This window comes from Chaetodon auriga, chromosome 9 (genome assembly GCF_051107435.1).
Source record: "Chaetodon auriga isolate fChaAug3 chromosome 9, fChaAug3.hap1, whole genome shotgun sequence".
Classification (NCBI taxonomy): Eukaryota; Metazoa; Chordata; class Actinopteri; order Chaetodontiformes; family Chaetodontidae; genus Chaetodon; species Chaetodon auriga.
Window position 1 is genome coordinate 7,808,574 of NC_135082.1, and position 17,483 is coordinate 7,826,056.

At 42.6% G+C, this 17,483-nt stretch overlaps 1 protein-coding gene across 5 annotated transcripts in view; it reads left to right on the top strand.

Annotated features, from left to right (window-relative positions):
• The first annotated feature begins 1,382 nt into the window (after window positions 1-1,382).
• Window positions 1,383-17,483, top strand: part of LOC143326204 (uncharacterized) — a 45,135-nt gene continuing 29,034 nt past the window's right edge. Inside the window, exon 1 of one of the 5 annotated variants that reach the window (XM_076739748.1) lies at window positions 1,383-1,446. Coding sequence is in view for 2 of the 5 variants with exons in the window: in XM_076739747.1 (XP_076595862.1) it covers window positions 12,026-12,060 (35 nt within the window). In the remaining 3 variants the exon portion in view is untranslated. Of the gene's footprint in view, window positions 1,447-9,184; window positions 9,257-11,400; window positions 12,061-17,483 lie in introns of those variants that run through there. The other 4 variants (XM_076739746.1, XM_076739749.1, XM_076739747.1 and 1 more) reach the window with 4 other exon arrangements.

Consider the following 17,483-nt stretch of genomic DNA (forward strand, 5'->3'; position numbering starts at 1 on the left):
CTGTGGATTCCAGTAATAAGATGGGGTTTCTGTTTGTCCCCCTTTACAGAGAAAGACCAAATACTACGTTGGATGGGATAGTTTTGCAGGTCATGTAAACACAAGACTGTCATTTTCCACCAAACTATATTTAACATGAGACAGCTTACATACTTCTGGAGCTGAAGTACCATGTTTAGTTGGATTGATAGCCACAATGCCAGAGGTCATAGCTGCATGCACAAACACTCCATTGGCAGTGTGCAGTCTGAGAAACGCATTGTGATACAGCGGCATTTTTTAATAGTTCGTATTTTAATTTGTACATTTTTAGTGTTTCTATCAATTCCTCAGATGTCCAGACTTCATACATGGTTGGTCTGTTTGTTCATGTCACATTTCTTGAAGCGGACATCATTTTCTTATCTCATCTGAAGTCAGTTGGGCGGTGCTCCGCTTTGTGCTTAAGGTGCCTTCGCGTGTTCCTCGTAAAAATGGGTACTAACAATCAGGGGCCCAACCTGTAAGGGAATAAAATTGGAAACTATTTCTGAATGATCTTTATATCCAGGCACCATGTCAAGTCATAAAAAAAAAAAATGTCAAAGGAAAGTCCAGGTTTCTAGTTGCTATAAGATCATTTTGACTGAGAGTGAACACATATTAGAATTTAAAGAATTCATAGATTATAAATTAGCTTTATTTTGACTTTCATGACCACACAGGTGTTTTGTTCCAAATGTTGTATCATGGGAGTTCTGTGTTTTCTAGGTTTTTGACTGATAGTTAAGTGTATTTCAAAATGACACTTGAATATGTGGATCTACAAAAGCCAAATTTTTTGTTCTGTTAAGCTTTTTATTGGTGGCATCTATTGTTCTTTTCCCTCACATGTATGCTTATCCTGCAAAGAAAATTCAACAGAAGTAAACATCATAGCTGTATCTACCAAATGAATTAATGAAATGTTGATTAAGAAATAACCAGACTCCAAACAAGATGACACACGCTATATATTGTACTACGGTCACGGACTCTTTATTAAATGCTCTGGCTCACAAAAGGTTTCGTTGGGAATAGGGGATGTGGTGTTGTGTAAACCTGAACGCATTTATTTCTGGCTTTAATTAATGGTTTAGACATTTTTGTTAATCATGAATCGTATTTAATTTAAATTTAATTTGAATTAACGCGCTATCAAACTCTGCAAACTGCGAGTGTAAGGCTACAATGTTTTCTATTACAACTGTTTGCGTTGTATTGATGTAGAAGTCACGGTTTTCCTTCCTTTTTCGTATTCCTTGTACATTCCGAGCCGCCCCTGAAGGCAGCACCATAGAGCCGAGGACGCCAGGGCAGGACTGAGACAAATAATCCAATCATTAGTCCTCTAACAGCACTGATGTCTTGGTTTCGGGCTCTGAGGGATGACTTCACCCTGACACCGTTTGAGCTCCAGCAGACACCGTAAGTGTTCAGGAGCTTTCTTTTCGTCTGTGAGGGAAACTTCAGCACGTTGTTATGACTTTATAGGCTGCGGGGGATCATGATGTGTGACTGGTGATCGATACATGCGTTCGATAGGCTGCAGTGTCGCGCTTTGTTTGTGCACAGGTTTAAATTGAGTGTCTTTTCTGCTTGGATCGTGATTTACTGGCCACGCTGGGACCATGTAGGTGCCCTGTAGCTGCTCTTCAGAGTTCTTGGAAGTCCAGTTTTTGAAGGGTTTTATTTAGAGCACCTCTGATCTTCCAAATGAGAATTGATTTTTGCAATGAACACATATATATGTGTATATTTATTAACTTGAAGAAGCTGATGAAAAACAAGTCAAAAAGTTTACAGACAAACAGGTTTTTTCATGGCATTAAACAGGACCAACAGAACTGGTTGAGGTCAGCTTGGAGGTTACAAGTTATGACTCATTCTTTATGAATTTGGGTCATTAAGATCAGGTTGAAATCTGTTACAGACGTAGGTTTGGGTTGAACTGTCTTAAAATTGGCTGTTCTGTAAATAGGACCCTGGTTATGATCCCCGCTGTTCTCACTGCTTGCATCTGCGTTTCCCCATAAACATATACTTACTGTTAAAGCCCAACTGTGTACTAAATCATGCAGCTTGTCCCTTTTTCTTCTTTACTTTTTTTTTTTTTTAAAGAATAAAGTTTTAAGCCATATTCAGCCCTTCTTATCCATAATGTAATGCTGTGACATCACACACTCCCTCAGCGTGACAGTGTGTGTATGAGCTCAGTGTTTGGTACAGGCGAGTCAAGGACGGTCCAGATTAAACAGTTATCTTTCACTGAGTGGGAACCTCTGTAATCCTGCACACAGACACTGAGCCTTCAGAATAGACTCATGTTGCCCGTCAGTGTGGCAGGATGATGAGAGCATCTATTGATCTGGCCTGGGCTGATCTGAAGCTCATGCTGTAGAGCAATTGCAGTGTGTCTTTGTGCTGCAAATGACACATGAAAGCCCCCACAGCCCTGATAAATGATGACGCTGCACTAGACCTTTGGAGGAAATCGAGTTAGAATTATCGCACTGGATGAGGATGCATGAGCTTAAGGGCGTCGGCGTAGGTAATCTGACTGAGAAGCTTGATAAATATGCCTCTCTGTGGTGTGTGTGTGCATGTGCGTGTGTGTGTGTGTGGCCTGTCAACTGTCACAGCCTTCCTGATTACAGAGCTGATCAGGTCATTTGTCACTGGGTCACTGAGCAAACCCTCTGAGGTTTGTCAGATCCGTCCCGTTGATTAGACGTGTAGCTGTCTCTGGGTCTGACTGAGTGGCCTCTGCCACAAATGGATGAGTTTGTGGTTTGTTTCCTGCGTCGTGTGCAGCCTCAGCCAAAGTTGATTTGTGACTGTGAGTCCTGTACTGCTTCCTGCTTTATTAAAGGGCATTCACTTAATTTTACACATGAAGGCGGGCATGCAGTGTACGACTCAACTTGTGAAAAAAGTTGGATAGTGTCTTGTGTTTCTGGAGCTTGACCCATGATGGGGACCAAAAGTCAGGATATCTCGACCTCTGCTGCACAGGTTTTTGATCTTTTTTTCTTTAATCCATCCCTTGTAACATTACGGAAGTGCAATGCTAAATCATGTCTCTTTAATAACGGAGTGACATGTTAAGTGGAGGCGTTTGCACATGCCAGTTTGGTCATGTCAGGAAAAGCAGATGTCTCTGGTCACATTAGTCCTCTGTTTAATGACATTGCCTTGTACTCGACCCGAATAAAAGCACATGATGTCACATTTGTGATGGAGGGAATGTTGATCAGGCCAGTCATTGTAAACAGTCACCACAGGCAGTGCTACGGTTTGTAGCCTGGTGGTGTCATTTTCTAAACATGGTGATGAAACAAGCTGGGATAATAACTTCTCGATTTCTAAACACAATGCATCAGTGTTTCTATTGGCCGCCTGAGTACGTCCGCTTTGTTGAATGTGGGATCTGAGCTGTGAGACCGAAACAGGAGATGTGGGCTTGACTTTTGTCGGCTTCTATTGAACTGAAGTGAACGTTCACAGGGCTGACGCACACTGAGACCGTACCTTTGGTGTGAGGCTGGCTGGTTAATGAGGAAGTTTAACTTTTGATAGTGAGTGTCAGATTTCTGCCTCGTTCAGCACTGAGTTTTACCTTTGCAAAAGTTTTAATTTGTAATTTCGTGTGTGTGTGTGTGTGTGTGTGTGTGTGTGTGTGTGTGTGTGAGTGTGTGAGAATTACTGCCAATATTCTGGTTTTTCTCTCATGCAGCTCCAGCTGACAATTTAGACTGATGAGGTACCTTGTTTAGTATGGCAACATTTCCAAGCATGTTATTTCCTATTTATTTTATTTACTTCATCTGCAGTCAAAAGTACACAATAGGGAATACTCAGCAGTAGCCTGTTTACTTACAAGACATAATCAGCAGCGTTTTCTACCCAGAGACATCACCCAGAGTGGACTTCATTGGTTAGATGATCTTGGAGGAGGGAGAGAAAACCATCGTGTCCATCTGCAGGACACTTGCTGTCTTTTGTGTCTCTTATTCTGTGCTGCTGTGTTTCATTCCTGCAGCCTTTCAGACAAAGTTCACAAACTTGGATTTGCGAGGTCAAACTTAGCTCATGAAACAAATTCACACCTGCAGCTAAAGAAGAACGCACATGTGTTCAGTTGGCTGCTGTCAGTCTGTCAGACCATGGAATTTCAGCCCTGATGACAAACTCACCGACCATCCACTGCTGGAGCAATGAGACGCATCATTCGCATGTTGACGCCCTGTAAAAGCTTCAGTTACAGGTTATTAGGTCATACTCATTCAGTTAAACCCTTTGAATCAACTGCTTGTGTCCCTCCTGTTGCTTTAACACACACACACCGAATAGCTGTATGTGTGAGCAAATAGAGTTGAAGACGGCTGTTTTGCTTTTATCACCCCATAAACCTCAGCTGGGACCTGAGATGTGGAGAAAGAAGAAGAGATCTTAGCTTGGTGGAGGAGTGTGTTCTGTTTAAGATCTAACACACACACACATGCACACACCACCCAGTGCGGCAGGCTTAGGGTAGGAGTATGATTACAGGGCTATTTACATTACAACATAGAGAGAGAGAGAGAGAGAGAGAGAGAGAGAGAGAGAGAGAGAGAGAGAGAGAGAGATTGGCAAAGAGAGAAGAGGAGAGAGAGAAGATGGTTTCCAGATGTGAGGTGGAATTCAGAGAGCTGCAGAGTGACTCCCCTCCTCCTCTGTGCAGAGAAGAGAGATCTGGATCAGCCTGTGCATGTTGTAATGGAGAGAATAAGAGACAGAGAGAAACCACAAAACAGAGGAGAGGGAAAAGGCGTTGCACTGCAGGGGTGAGTGAGAGGAACTGCAGCCAGCGGAGGGAAAAGAAGTGATGGAGATGAGGAAGGGGATGGAAAGAATACAGAAGAATGAGGAGAGGGAAGAAAAGCAGGGCCTCTCGGTCGACCGCAAGTCCAGAAATCTAGCGGGGGGGGATGCAGTCGGTGGATGCTGTTTTGGTGTCAGTGAGCAAAAAAAAAAAAATCCAGCAAAGTGAAACACTTGACAGAGCTGTTTTCCAGGATATAAAGCTTTCTTCCCTGAACGTTTGAGGCTGTCACGCTTCCATCAGGGTCTAATCGGAGGCTGATCCTGCTCTCTTTGTGTAAAAAGGAATAGAAATCAATTATCCCCTCTCACAATCATTGTAAGATATGTTTTGCAAGGTTCAATATTTACTTAAATACAGTGTTTACCCACTGATGAGTTAAGATGAACTGTTGGCCTTCACAGCAGGATTTTTGACGTGTCATAGTAGGAAACACACAGGTGAGACTGACTGTGTTGAAACGCACCGTAATTTTCCACTGTTATTCCAAATATGACATTATTCTGAGTTTCATATGGGTCATGTAAACAGTATATTCCCAGTTAGGCTTTATTCCAAATGGAGCATTCTTCATGATGAAGACGTGTGGGACATGCTCATATTTGGTTTTAGGAGCATTCTTCTCACATGTAAACAGCACATTGTGAACATGCGTCTCAGTTGGGTTTTTACCGCAGTTTGCAACACTCGCTTGTCTGTTTATGGTCAGATCTGGAGCCAGCAGTTTGCAGGCTGCACAAAAGAAAAGCCCACATTTGTGGTCCGAGGGAGAAACACGGCTACTTTTAGTCATTAAGAAAGACGTGGATATCAGCAGGTTTTTGGATATGCACAAATATGGCCGACCTTTTCGAGAAGGTGGTGGAACAGATGAAAGGAGGAGGCTGTGTTTGTCGGAGTATGCACGGCTGCATGTAAACAGGACTCTCTGTGGAGTATTCATGTTCATCAGCCCTCTAACAGCTCAGGATATTTTCCTCGGTCAGATGAAGATGTCCTCACTGCTGCATATTTCCAACAGGCTTCTGTTCTCATTATTCACTCCACAATGTTGTCGACCAACAACAAATTATGAGCTATGTTCCCTCGTTTTGCGCCTGCTAGTTAGCAGGTGTCACTGATTATTGGCTCGTAGTTCAGAGTTGGAGGGAGGGTAGATACGATTTAGGCTAAAAAAAAAAAAAAACAATTTTCTTGACCAAAATGTCCATGGTCTGTCCACTCAGGTGATCAATTCGTCCTCTTCTGAGGACTGTGTGGGTGTGGCCAGATTGTGATTGACGTCGAAGGCCGCACAGCAGAGTGAGGACAGCATAGTTCACACCTTTGTCTCTGTCATTAGTGAGCTCATGTCATTCGCAGCATAGCTCCACCCAGCATCAACCTGAGCAGCCTGTGTGGGTGCGCAGAGTATTTTATTCAGACAAAACTATTTGGAAAAGATGGTTGTATTGTTGATTTTAAGGCCATTTTAAAGTCACGTGACTAACTGATTGACTGTATGCCAAGCAACCAGAGGAAAGTGTATTGTATGGTATACTGGGAAGAGCTGTGCAGCACTGTTTTGGTGCACTGCTTGGTGTGTTCTTGAAGTCAAAAACTGTAGAAATAAATGCACTTCACACAGATAAGGCAAATGATAATAATTATTAATTATTGATGGGACAGACACCCAGTTTGTCTTCCAGTTGCTCTCTACCTTCGCCTTCAGCGGGTCCAGCCTCAGGGCCGTTTCAGGAAATACCAACATTCACTTTTTTTTCTTTGAAGGGAAGCTGACCGACATTCCTCTCGCCTCTATAAACAGAAAGCTCTATGATTGATACATGAATACACAGACACACACACACACTCGTGCACGCACGCTCGTGCACATTTACACTTACACAGAAGAATGGCACCACACTCTTGGATCTGTTTTGACGTGTCAGCGTTGAGAAATTCATTCACGCACACAGACATTGGATATCTGTGTTTTGAGAAAGTCTGAGGTGAAACGAGTGAGGAACCAGGTGTTTCATATACTGAAATGGAGGTCATAAATAACCCTCCCACAGGGGTTTATTTAGATTCCTTTGCAAAAGACTTGAAGTCATTTTCCCACTTGAAAAGCGAAGCAGCATGCCTGGATGAACACAGGGTGTGCTGTGACTGATGTTAATGAGCTAAACGACTGCGTGTAATGTGAAAGGGGTCACTCGTGGTGGGAGACCTAAGGATAATAATCACCCGACTCTGCAGTTCCCCTCAGTTCTACACAGCCTTTTAGCGTCTTTCAGCCCATTGCTTTGCTTTCTAAGGTGACTTTCATGTTAGGGCTGTCTCTCATCGCTCTCATCAGCACTGTTTTCAGCCACAGCAGGAAGCTGTGAAGAATATAACTGTACACTACCTGAGCTAGTTAACAACTAGCTAATGGGCGTAACTAAGCACCTGACAGCGAAAGAGCCAGATATTTACCTCAGGGGTTGAGGAGAGAAAAACAGAGCTAAAGGAAGAGTGAGCGTTGGACTTAAAGTCATCAGGTGGCCAGAAACATGACTCCAACTTAATTCTTATGTTGCTCAAAGTCAATGCTAAAAGTCAATTAATGTGGCTTTAAGATTTTGTTCTGCACAGGTTGAGACTTGGTTGCATGAAGCACACTCGTGTTGTCGACTGATCCTAAAAGTGTTGCATTGAATTGGTTCTGATTGGGGCACTGCAGAGGTCACAGTGTCCACGGGTTCAGTGTTAGCTTCAACGAATGCTGCATGTTCAGTCAGAAAGTCCTCACATTGAAGAAACTTGAGCACAGGAACTTTGAGTATTTTTGCTTGATAACTGATGCACACAATGATTCACCGATTAATTAAATTGTTAACCTTTGTGTCGATTCCCTAACTCATTAATCCGACTGTTGTTTCAGCGTGTATCTGTCAGCGTTTGTTAGTGATGAGTCATATTTATTCACTATACTTGCACAAGTGATTTCAGTGTTCGGTAAATCTTCAGTATCTGTCTGTCTGGATGGGGAAAATGTGACAAGGTACCTTTTTATGTTTGTGTGTGTGTTTGCCTAATCTTATAATAGCACAGTTGATCCGTCGTTAATGTCAAATGATCTTACTGTTTTTAATGGCACATTTCCTGATATGCACCTGTGCACTGCGCGCTGTCATTTTGAGGTCACCTCAGATTCTTCGTTCACTGTGAGTGGGTTTCTGGAGTTATACACACAGAATGTAAAACTTCTTTTGTTGTAGATAGACTACTCCACTTCTAATAATGCTTCATTGTGAACATCAGCCTGTGCTGTATTGCTCAATTAAACCTGTGCGTCACTGCCCTCTCCGCTGTCTGGCAGCTGAACGCAAACTTAACCTGTCTAATTGGTTTGACCCAGTTTTATGTGAGAGGAACCAGACAGGATGTGTTTTACATTTCTTAGATTTGGAAGAGTTTTGTTTTCAGAATATTCTCATGTTCTCGTCGGAAGTTTCACTCTCAACTCTATCGTGTCCGTTTTTCCTAAAAATCAACACTGAGTCCTCCCTGCTGCAGATTCATGACACACAATTGAAGGAAATGAAATTTATTTCTTTCTGAAGTGAAAAAAAAAAAAGGAGAGCATGTACTCCATGTAGATTTATGTGTGTGACTGATTTATTCAATTTCCTGAGTGTCTGACGTCCCCGCTGCAGTGAAGACTGAGAGATTCAGGACGGGATATCCAGGATCCTGGTGGAATTAATCTCAAGAAAAGCCGAGGCAACACCAAACGCTTTGGTGGAAACACTGAGTAACACGGACGTTAAAATGGTGGAAATCCTCTGTCAAACCTACTTCACCCTGAGAGGGTTCTTCCTGATGGTTTCTTGGCAATGTTATGTCGTAGATTCTTCTATAGCGAGCAGTGTGTGTGTGTGTGTGTGTGTGTGTGTGTGTGTGTGTGTGTTTGCAAAGGAATTTCTCAATCCCAGCATGCCAAAACTGGTCTTAGTGACTGTGTGTCTGTGCATCTTGCTGTTGAAATGGACCTGCTGAGCTCTGGTTCTGATAGAGGCTGACTCTGCCTGTGTTTACACTGACACACACGCACACGCACACATGCTCGAGCGACTTGGACAGCTTAGATCAATTTCGACATGTTTGAAATGAAAAAAATGAATCACGCAGACAACACTCAGTCTGGGCATGTTGGGATTGAGACATTCATTCCAGTATCACCACTCGCCCGTGAGCGATCTGATGATTCATGTGATTTGGATGTTTTTGTCACTTTCTTGGGCCAATTTTCGTGCCGTTGCCTCAACACTAAGGTGATACTTTCTGTTATTGTGTAATAGGATTCAGTTCAGAGGCGCCTTTGGATGACAGAGCCTTTTCCAAGAGGTAAATCTTTAAACTCTTACTTTTAATCTCACTAATCCCGAGACTACGGAAACATGTATAGATGTGCCGTGTCACAGATGATCATTTCAAAAGTCTGATTGTTTTTAACCGTAATGATCCGACACTGATCATTTAGGTAAACTGAGCAGTTAGCCAAGATCGACTCCTTCTCTTGATTGTGTGTCTGAGAGGATCGAGCAGCAGGGAACCGCAGGATCGACCCTTATGTCACCTCGCAGCCACACACACACACAAGCGCTCGGAGCTGTAGTGGCTGTAGGCAGATAAGCTCTGGACTTACAGTGATTAGCTGCGACAGGCTGTTGCGCGACCGCTCGGCCCCCTGCTGAGACAGATACCGTGATTAACATGAGGCTCTGTTTTTGTGCAAGCAGTCAGTGGACGGTGACATGCAGGAGTTGGCCAGTTAACTCAAACACATGTTTAATATACAGTGACGCGTGGCAACAGCTGAGAGAGACATTATGACTGTTTTCACTTTTATTCAACATCCATATTTGCTGATGCTGGAGATGCACTCTGACCATATGTTGCATATAAAATCAAACTCCATTATGGTCGTCCCATCACAAATATCTATCAACTGAGCAAATCGATGCTGTCAGCACTAAGTGCTGTATATTGATTATTTTGAAAATGCTAATCAATTATATGAAAGTAGAACAACACAGTGTACCGGAACAGTCTATGCTGAATAGAGCAGCTACTTATGCTGGATAACCAATATGTTCCTGTCTGGTTGGAAAGCGGACACAGTTGGCTTTGTCATCTTGTGGCCTTAGCTCGGCCTGAATTGTCTATCAGCCAAGTTAGTGAAGCATTAAAAGAATAGTCAATGGTTAGTATTCACCTGACAAATGTAAGTTGTTTTGCTCTCCACCAACTCCTGACTCCTCACTAACTCTGTCTCTCTGCTGTGTGGCACTGGGCAGCTCACAGTGGATTTAGTAGTTTTTTCATTGAAAACAGCTGACTGCTTCATCTGGAAACAACACTGATCAGCTGAGCAGTGAGAGTGATTCAAAACAGTAATGTTAAAGCTGTGGGCCATCAAACCAAAAAACACGTCCTCGTACCTAATCCACTGAATGGGTCAGTTGCCAGTGACTCCCAAAATGGCATATATCAACGCTGGAGAGTGCCAGCAATCGGACCTTCGTCCTCGTGTGGTTAACAGTCAGAGGCAACAGACTACTTAAGTTAAGTTTAGGAAAATAAACCTAGCCTTTGTTACTGTTACATATGTGTTGTAACTTAAAATGGTTCAATGTTGACTTTTGCTTTCACACAGAACACAAACAGCGGTCTGTGTTTGTTTGACCATTAGTGTGGTGTTGGTAGCAAACGTTTCGTTCAAAAGAACAATTATTCTGGGTGAACGAACTGAACTGAATCACTTTGTGAAACAATCCTTTCATTAGCCAGTTCAGGGATACACAGGGATCAGAATTAGAGGTCGTTAACCAACAAGAAATGTGAATACGGATGGTAATGACTTTCTCGCAAAGTCAAGCTATTGGAGCCTTTTTCTGGTGAGGACGAGCTGAACCAAAACAATGAGCTGAAAGGTGCTAAAATGTTCCACAGTCCTGAGGCGAGTCGGGTGGTAATCCTCTTTGAGTTTGTGCAAGTGACATTTTCAGGAGTAGTCATTGCCATCGTGGATATAAAGATATTAATTAGTGCACCTTTAAATGATCACAATAACTGATGATACTCAACATTTAAGCTATCAGCCACGTTATGCTAACTGCGTGCAAGCCAATGGCTGTCAGCTCTCTAGAATAAGCTAGTTCAGCTGACGTGTTACAAACTACAAACACACCTAAAGACCTAATGTTTCAGAAACTAATTATCTGGTAATTAGCTCGTGCTGCCTGGACTCCTCCAATATGGCCGCCAAAGTTCCAGAACTTCAAAGCTTGCCATCATACAATTAATACATCTGAGGGAGAAATACCAATCCTGCCATTGGCAACGACATCATTTTGAACAGAACTGAACAGTAGAGAGAGAAAAAAGAGGAGAAAGTCATGGGGGGCAGTCCCTTGTTCCTACTTGCCTCCTCCCTCCCTGCTCCCTCCCTCTCCGTCCTCTTCCTCCTCCAGCCCTCCCTCTGCTGCATTTCCAGTCGTGGTGACCGGGAGGAGAGGAGTGAAGCATGCAGCAGCCACTCACTCAGTCATTCAGTCAATTGTTTTCCCTCTAGCTCTCTACCGTGTTGTACCACATCAAGGATCTTTTACTCTTCATCTTCTGCGACGCGGGTCTGTAGGAAAAGCCTTTTTTTTTTTTTTTTTTTCCTGTTTTTGAAGACTCTCAGAAACCTGATTCGTTTGAAAAGGAGATTCCTGTTTTTTAAATCGCCTGTAATCCAGTGCTTCTTGTGTGATACTCGGATCCTGTTATAACCACACTTTGGCTGCTCTTGTATGTGAGTACTGGAGTGGTTAAGATTGGGTTGCTGTTGTGCCTCCACGCCAAATTTTGGAGAAAGGAGCTCTGTATGAAATTTGACTTTAGTGGAGCTCAAAAGGGGGAGGAACCTCAGAAGATGGTTTGACTTGGAAGAGAGGGTGATCTTCTGTTGTGGAGCTGGTTTTCAGGAGGAGAAGGGAGTCGGATGTGGGACAACACCACGCAGGTTTTATATTCTATTCGTGGACAAACCGGGAAAAACATCCTTTGATTTGCTAAGAGGGAGGAAGAAGTCTCTTGGGAAAGAAGTCTCCACTTTAGTTTTACAACATGGCTGCGATGTATGGATGCTTCAAGAGCAGGAAGTAAGTTTCTTTTTCTAGTAATGCCAATACATTCTTAATTGTGTGTATTATGATGAATCATCGTGATGCCAATATATTTTGACACTCAGTTCTGTTGTACTACCAACTGACAAATCAGCCCCAAGATTCCTCCTGATGATTGCAACACCTTATCCTTGGCATCGCACCTGACAACATAACATTACTCATCTATGTTGCTTCATCAAATTGTCCACTCACATCATCAAATGGATCTCTGTGTTACGGGAAGGGAGTGTTATTTGGCTCCTTAAGGGGATGTGTCACTTTCAGCACATAATTCTATATTAATTGAGGCCGTGGACGACTTGTAGTACTTCAAAACACAACATGTGTTCGCAGTCCTACGCTTTGTTACTGGCCCCGTCTTGTACTGGAGAGCAAAACATTGTGACCACAACACAAATCCAAATGCTGACAGAAATTACAAATCTCTTCTTGGAGTGCGCTGATTTCAGTTTGCATGTTGGGGGTTTTCCCAGAGTCTACTGTCTTTTGTTGCACCGGTTTAATCAAACTTTCTTTTTCTCTTTTGTTTGCTGAGACAATTGATGGCTTGTACTGGCGTTGACAGTCAGCTGTGTGAGTCAGAGCTGATGGACTGATGAGGCTGGTTTTACACTGGAAGTGAATGATTAGTCAGACAATCCCAGAATTAAACTTGCTTGTTGTTGTTCTACTGATGCCTTTATGTATGATAGCTGTAGTTATATCAGACTTTTTGCTTTTTTAAATTTGAGTGCATGTTTTTTGTTACAGCTGATGGAAGCCCTCAGTGATTTTAATGCTTTGAATTGGCTATATATAGGACTGTGGGCTTGGCAGTGTGATTGGACCACAGAGGGTTAGGATAATGAGTGCCTTTAGCTTTTTGACAACAGTAAAGTATCCTTTTTTGTACCAGAGCTGTGGAGACGTGGTGTTGGGCACGCTGATACCCCCCCTCCACTTTCTTTGTCTTTGGCTTCTCAGTCTCATGACATGACAACAATACAAGCTTTTATGGCCCACTCAGCAGAGTTGACTTAGACAAACATTTTATTTGTGTGTGTGTGACACAGAGAAAGAAAGTGAATCAGGGGAGGGGATGAGCTGCGAGACAGCTACACACACACACATCCAGCTAAAGAGCCTCAATTGTCTTCTCCTGGAATTGGTTTGGCCTGAAACCAAGATTAATTCAGTCACTTCTTACTACGAACTGTCAATGCGCAGACACGCTCAAACTGAACTCGAATTTCCAACACGCAAGCCTGGTACATCATATGCTTGACATTAAGTGGCTTAAGTCCTAAGAACACTGTTGTGAGGCACCTGAATAATTAATAAAATTCCATTTCTCATTACGTTGTCAAAAATGATTATCTTCCTTTGTTTCTTTTAATGTTGTGCTTGAAATGGCAAACAAAAAAAAGCCCACAAAAAAGTAACATCTGTGAGCTTTGAACCCAGATCTATCAGGAAATGTCCACAGTTGAAGTTGAGGATGCAACGTCACATCTGTCAAGTGGACTTTAGCCAGGTAGACATAATGTCACTTGAAGGCAGCATAAATCTTACATTACACAAACTGTTTCATGAATAATAAAACATAAATCTAATGCTGTTTTTCAAAACTAGTCAGCTGCCGACAGAGTTTTCAGCCAACTTGCACAATTAGCATTGATAAACTAGCTACAGCTGATTAAATCTGCTAGAGACAACGGCGATTCCAAATGAATCAGAGAGGCCTGCTTGTGTCTGCCTCTGTGTTAAATCAAGAACCCATTATTGGAACTATTATAAAGAATTTGAATCAAATCTGCCCTCATTATCACTGTAAAAGTGTGTTCTGCACAAGAAAGCTCGACAGTCGTAAGAACAGCCCCTGAAGGTGCTGTGTGCAAAGTGTTTTAGTCTTAAAGCCGACGACAAGTGTGTGTTCTCACTTTCTCACCAAGCCCCATCTTTCCCAGTGTTTCCTGGTCCAACAGTCATTACGTAACCACAGTAGGTTGAGTTTGTTCAGCAGGAACGGTGATGCAGCTGTAAATGAATGTAGACTGTGCAGAGTGACCGATGAGGCTGTTGGGTCAGTTTCTGTCGTGAGTCCATGTAAGGCTTGTTGCTAAGAGCGCAGCCTCATTTCCAACAGGAGGGGAAAGGAGGTGGAGGGAGAGGCAGGAGGAGCACAGCTGGAAGACAAGAGAAAACCCTAACCCAAAAGAGTGGTTTCTAAATCGTGACCAGACCTCAGGCGTGAAAGGCATTCTGCAGCCAAACAGGACAGTCAGTTACTTAAAGTCTGAAGATGACTGAGAGCTTCAGCTTGGTTTGACGCTCCTCCAGAGTTCATCCAGGGCCTGTCCAGTTTGGAAATAACAGACGTGATCATTGAGTGAACTGTCAGTTCAACACAAAATTCGGCCAAAATTCAAACTCTGGAGGATACTCTGAGTACATGTCTACAAATTAAGCACAGTCTAAGCAGCTCAGGTGGATTGAGGGATGATGAGATCTACTTTTGATTTTGAAGTTTGAGTGTGAGTGAACTGATATTCTCAAACTATTAAGTTTGGACTGAACTCTTCTAGTAGTAAGAGCCTGGTTGTGGCGAGTTAACTCACCTCGCTGGTTTACTTTGCTCCTGCTGGATTACTACAGTACTCTGACAGTCAGACAGTCTCTGGGTTTGTTTCCATCACTGTGTCACTGTTGTTGAGTGCAACACACTCTGCTATAATGTGGCATTTGTTTTCTTTGCCGTTTTCCTCTTTGTAATTGCAGGTTTATACGATGCACATAGACTAAGCAAGCATTGGACTCCAGTCAAACCACATTTTATCACTGTGATTTCTACAGATTGTCATTTTACTTCACCAGCACCGGAAGGAGATGTAGCCAATGGTATTGCTCACGTTTTGTTAGATCTGAGTTATATTTTTCAAGCACCAATGCCAAATAAAATAAGAGCTTTGGAATTTTAAATGGCTGTTCTTACGTCCAATAACAAGGCGACTGCTACTGTAACTGATTCAAACAAGCACACGTGGTGCATCATTCTCTGTGTTAAAGGTCATTGTAGGTCACTAGCATGATATGACGCTCAGAAATGAAATGACTTTAAAGGTGAATTTGTTTCCCACACGCCTCTTACTGTCTGTGTGTGCATAATGTCAAAATATGAGTGACCAGATCTTCTGTTTTGATCTTTGTGTCGTGGCCTTGCTATAAGCAGCGTAATCCGTTCTGATCTGTGCAGTTATTAAAAATAACACACCGTGGAGGTCTTGGTGGCCTTTGAGATTTGGACACTGATTATGTCATGTAAATGTCCCCCACTTCCAGTCCAGTTGGGGAGGTGTGTCCTTATTAACTATCAGCTCTCTACTGTCCACATTAAAATACAGGTAAGACAAACACAGAAAGTTCTTAAAAAGAGACAGACGAAAAACAAACACAAGTAGCATCTGTGCTGTCGTTGTGTTTTTGATAAGGGCATGCAGTAGCTCAAATCTTTTTTGCTTTTCAAGGCATGAGAAAGTCAAAGTAACAGTGACAGGAATGAAATTAAATGACTAATTTCCTTCTCAGTCCCCGTCTCCTGCTGACCATGCAGGCATTGAATAGTTGAATGGGTCAAGAGGAAATACCGCAGTTCGAAAGGCCACGTTCCCGGTTAGGTATGTGTGGTTGGACAAGAGACAGGGACACAGACAAAGAAAAAGAGTGGAGGGATGGTGAGATAATGAGACAGGAGGTAAAAAGAATGGAGAGACAAAGAGGGGAGGAGGGAGCAAAGACATGTTGGTGTGGAGCTGTGTTATCTGGCCACATTCTTTATATATTTCTCATATCCTTTTATGGCCATTTGGCTCAAATTGAGCTCCTCCAAGCAATGGAAATGGGTGAGACGATAACAAAAACGCATGTTAAAGCATTTAACAAGTGGGGAGAGAGTAACGGGAGAGTGAAAGATGTTTGTCCTGGGACGATGCTGCCTTTTTTAAGCGCTGTTCATTTTTAATTAAATGAAATGCAGAGACATGTGACAAGATGGCAGCAGGGCGTGGAGACGGGACAGGGATGAGTGACATCCAGGAAGGACTGCCTGTCTTTATCTGCTGCCTTCAGCTCAGGATGACCGTTCTCATTCTGGATCCGAGTCAACAGTTTTTTTTTTTTCCGCATATGATCACAAAATTGTGGAAAACAGCAGCCTTCCATCTTTTAACCTGTCAATCATTTTGCATTGCAGCATTTGATAATGAGTCCTCAGTTTTATGCTAAAGAAATATATTTTTTCTCATGTGCCCTCGGTCCTGAAATGCATTGTGGTTATCAGTTACTTTTTGTTGACTTTCATTCCAGCTGTTCTCAAGGTAGCTTTGATTCATCTCTTATTTGATATTTTATATTATCTTGCATCATGTAAAGCCAAGGGGCTGGCTCATGAAGGACTTCTGAGTAGAACTTTAGGATGTTACTTGGTCAAAGTGCATGCCATTAGTGTGCTAATCCTCATATGATTCATAGCATGTGCACAGTGGAGAAAAGTGACGGATAAAGAGGGGAGAGACGAGAAGGGACTGGATATGAGATTCAACCTGTTCTCAACCTAAAGGGTCATAATCGTCCATGTTGTCTGTTATTCCAACACGTCAACAAGAATCTCAGGTTGTGACGCTGGAAGTATTTCGGGAACACCTTGTAGGATTTTCTTCAAATTTGGGACAAATGGTCACTTGGACTCAAGGATGAACTAAGTAGAATTTGGTGCTCAAAGGTCAAAGGTCGCTGTGACCTTGTCATAGTGTTCTGCTAAAACAGTTTTCTGGCCATCATTCAACACCATAACTCAGGAACAGAGAAAGAGATTGTTGTCATGTTTCACATGTGGTCAGATGCTGAATTTGTGACTTTAATCTTGGGCGTCCACCTTGAAACTGTGCTGACTGTAGCATGAAGCATTGCAGATTGAAGCATTGTAGTCACCACGGGCTCATTGGTTCTGCTGAGCTCCAGGTGATTGCTGTTGCTCCATGTGATGAAGCTCTCTGTCAGTCCTCTGTCCTCCTCTGGAAAGACAGTCTCTAAGTGAAGACAACATGTTTCTCATTGGACATTGTTAACTCCAGTCACACATGTCAATATAGTGAGAACTTCCATTTCACAAATAAAACCTTTTATTAAATTCCCTCAGAGTCTTCACTGCATATATTGGACAGACATGGATGTAAATGCAGCTTGACCGGTTGGCAGACAAAGATGATTTGATTCTAGTTTTAAACATATGATAATGGCATGCTAGAAATGTGCACCTGCTCAAATTGCATATGGCACAGACTTTCTGTTGTGTACACACTTTGAAGTTTATATGCATGCTGCTTATTTCTGTATATACAACATGTCTTTCTATAGCTATA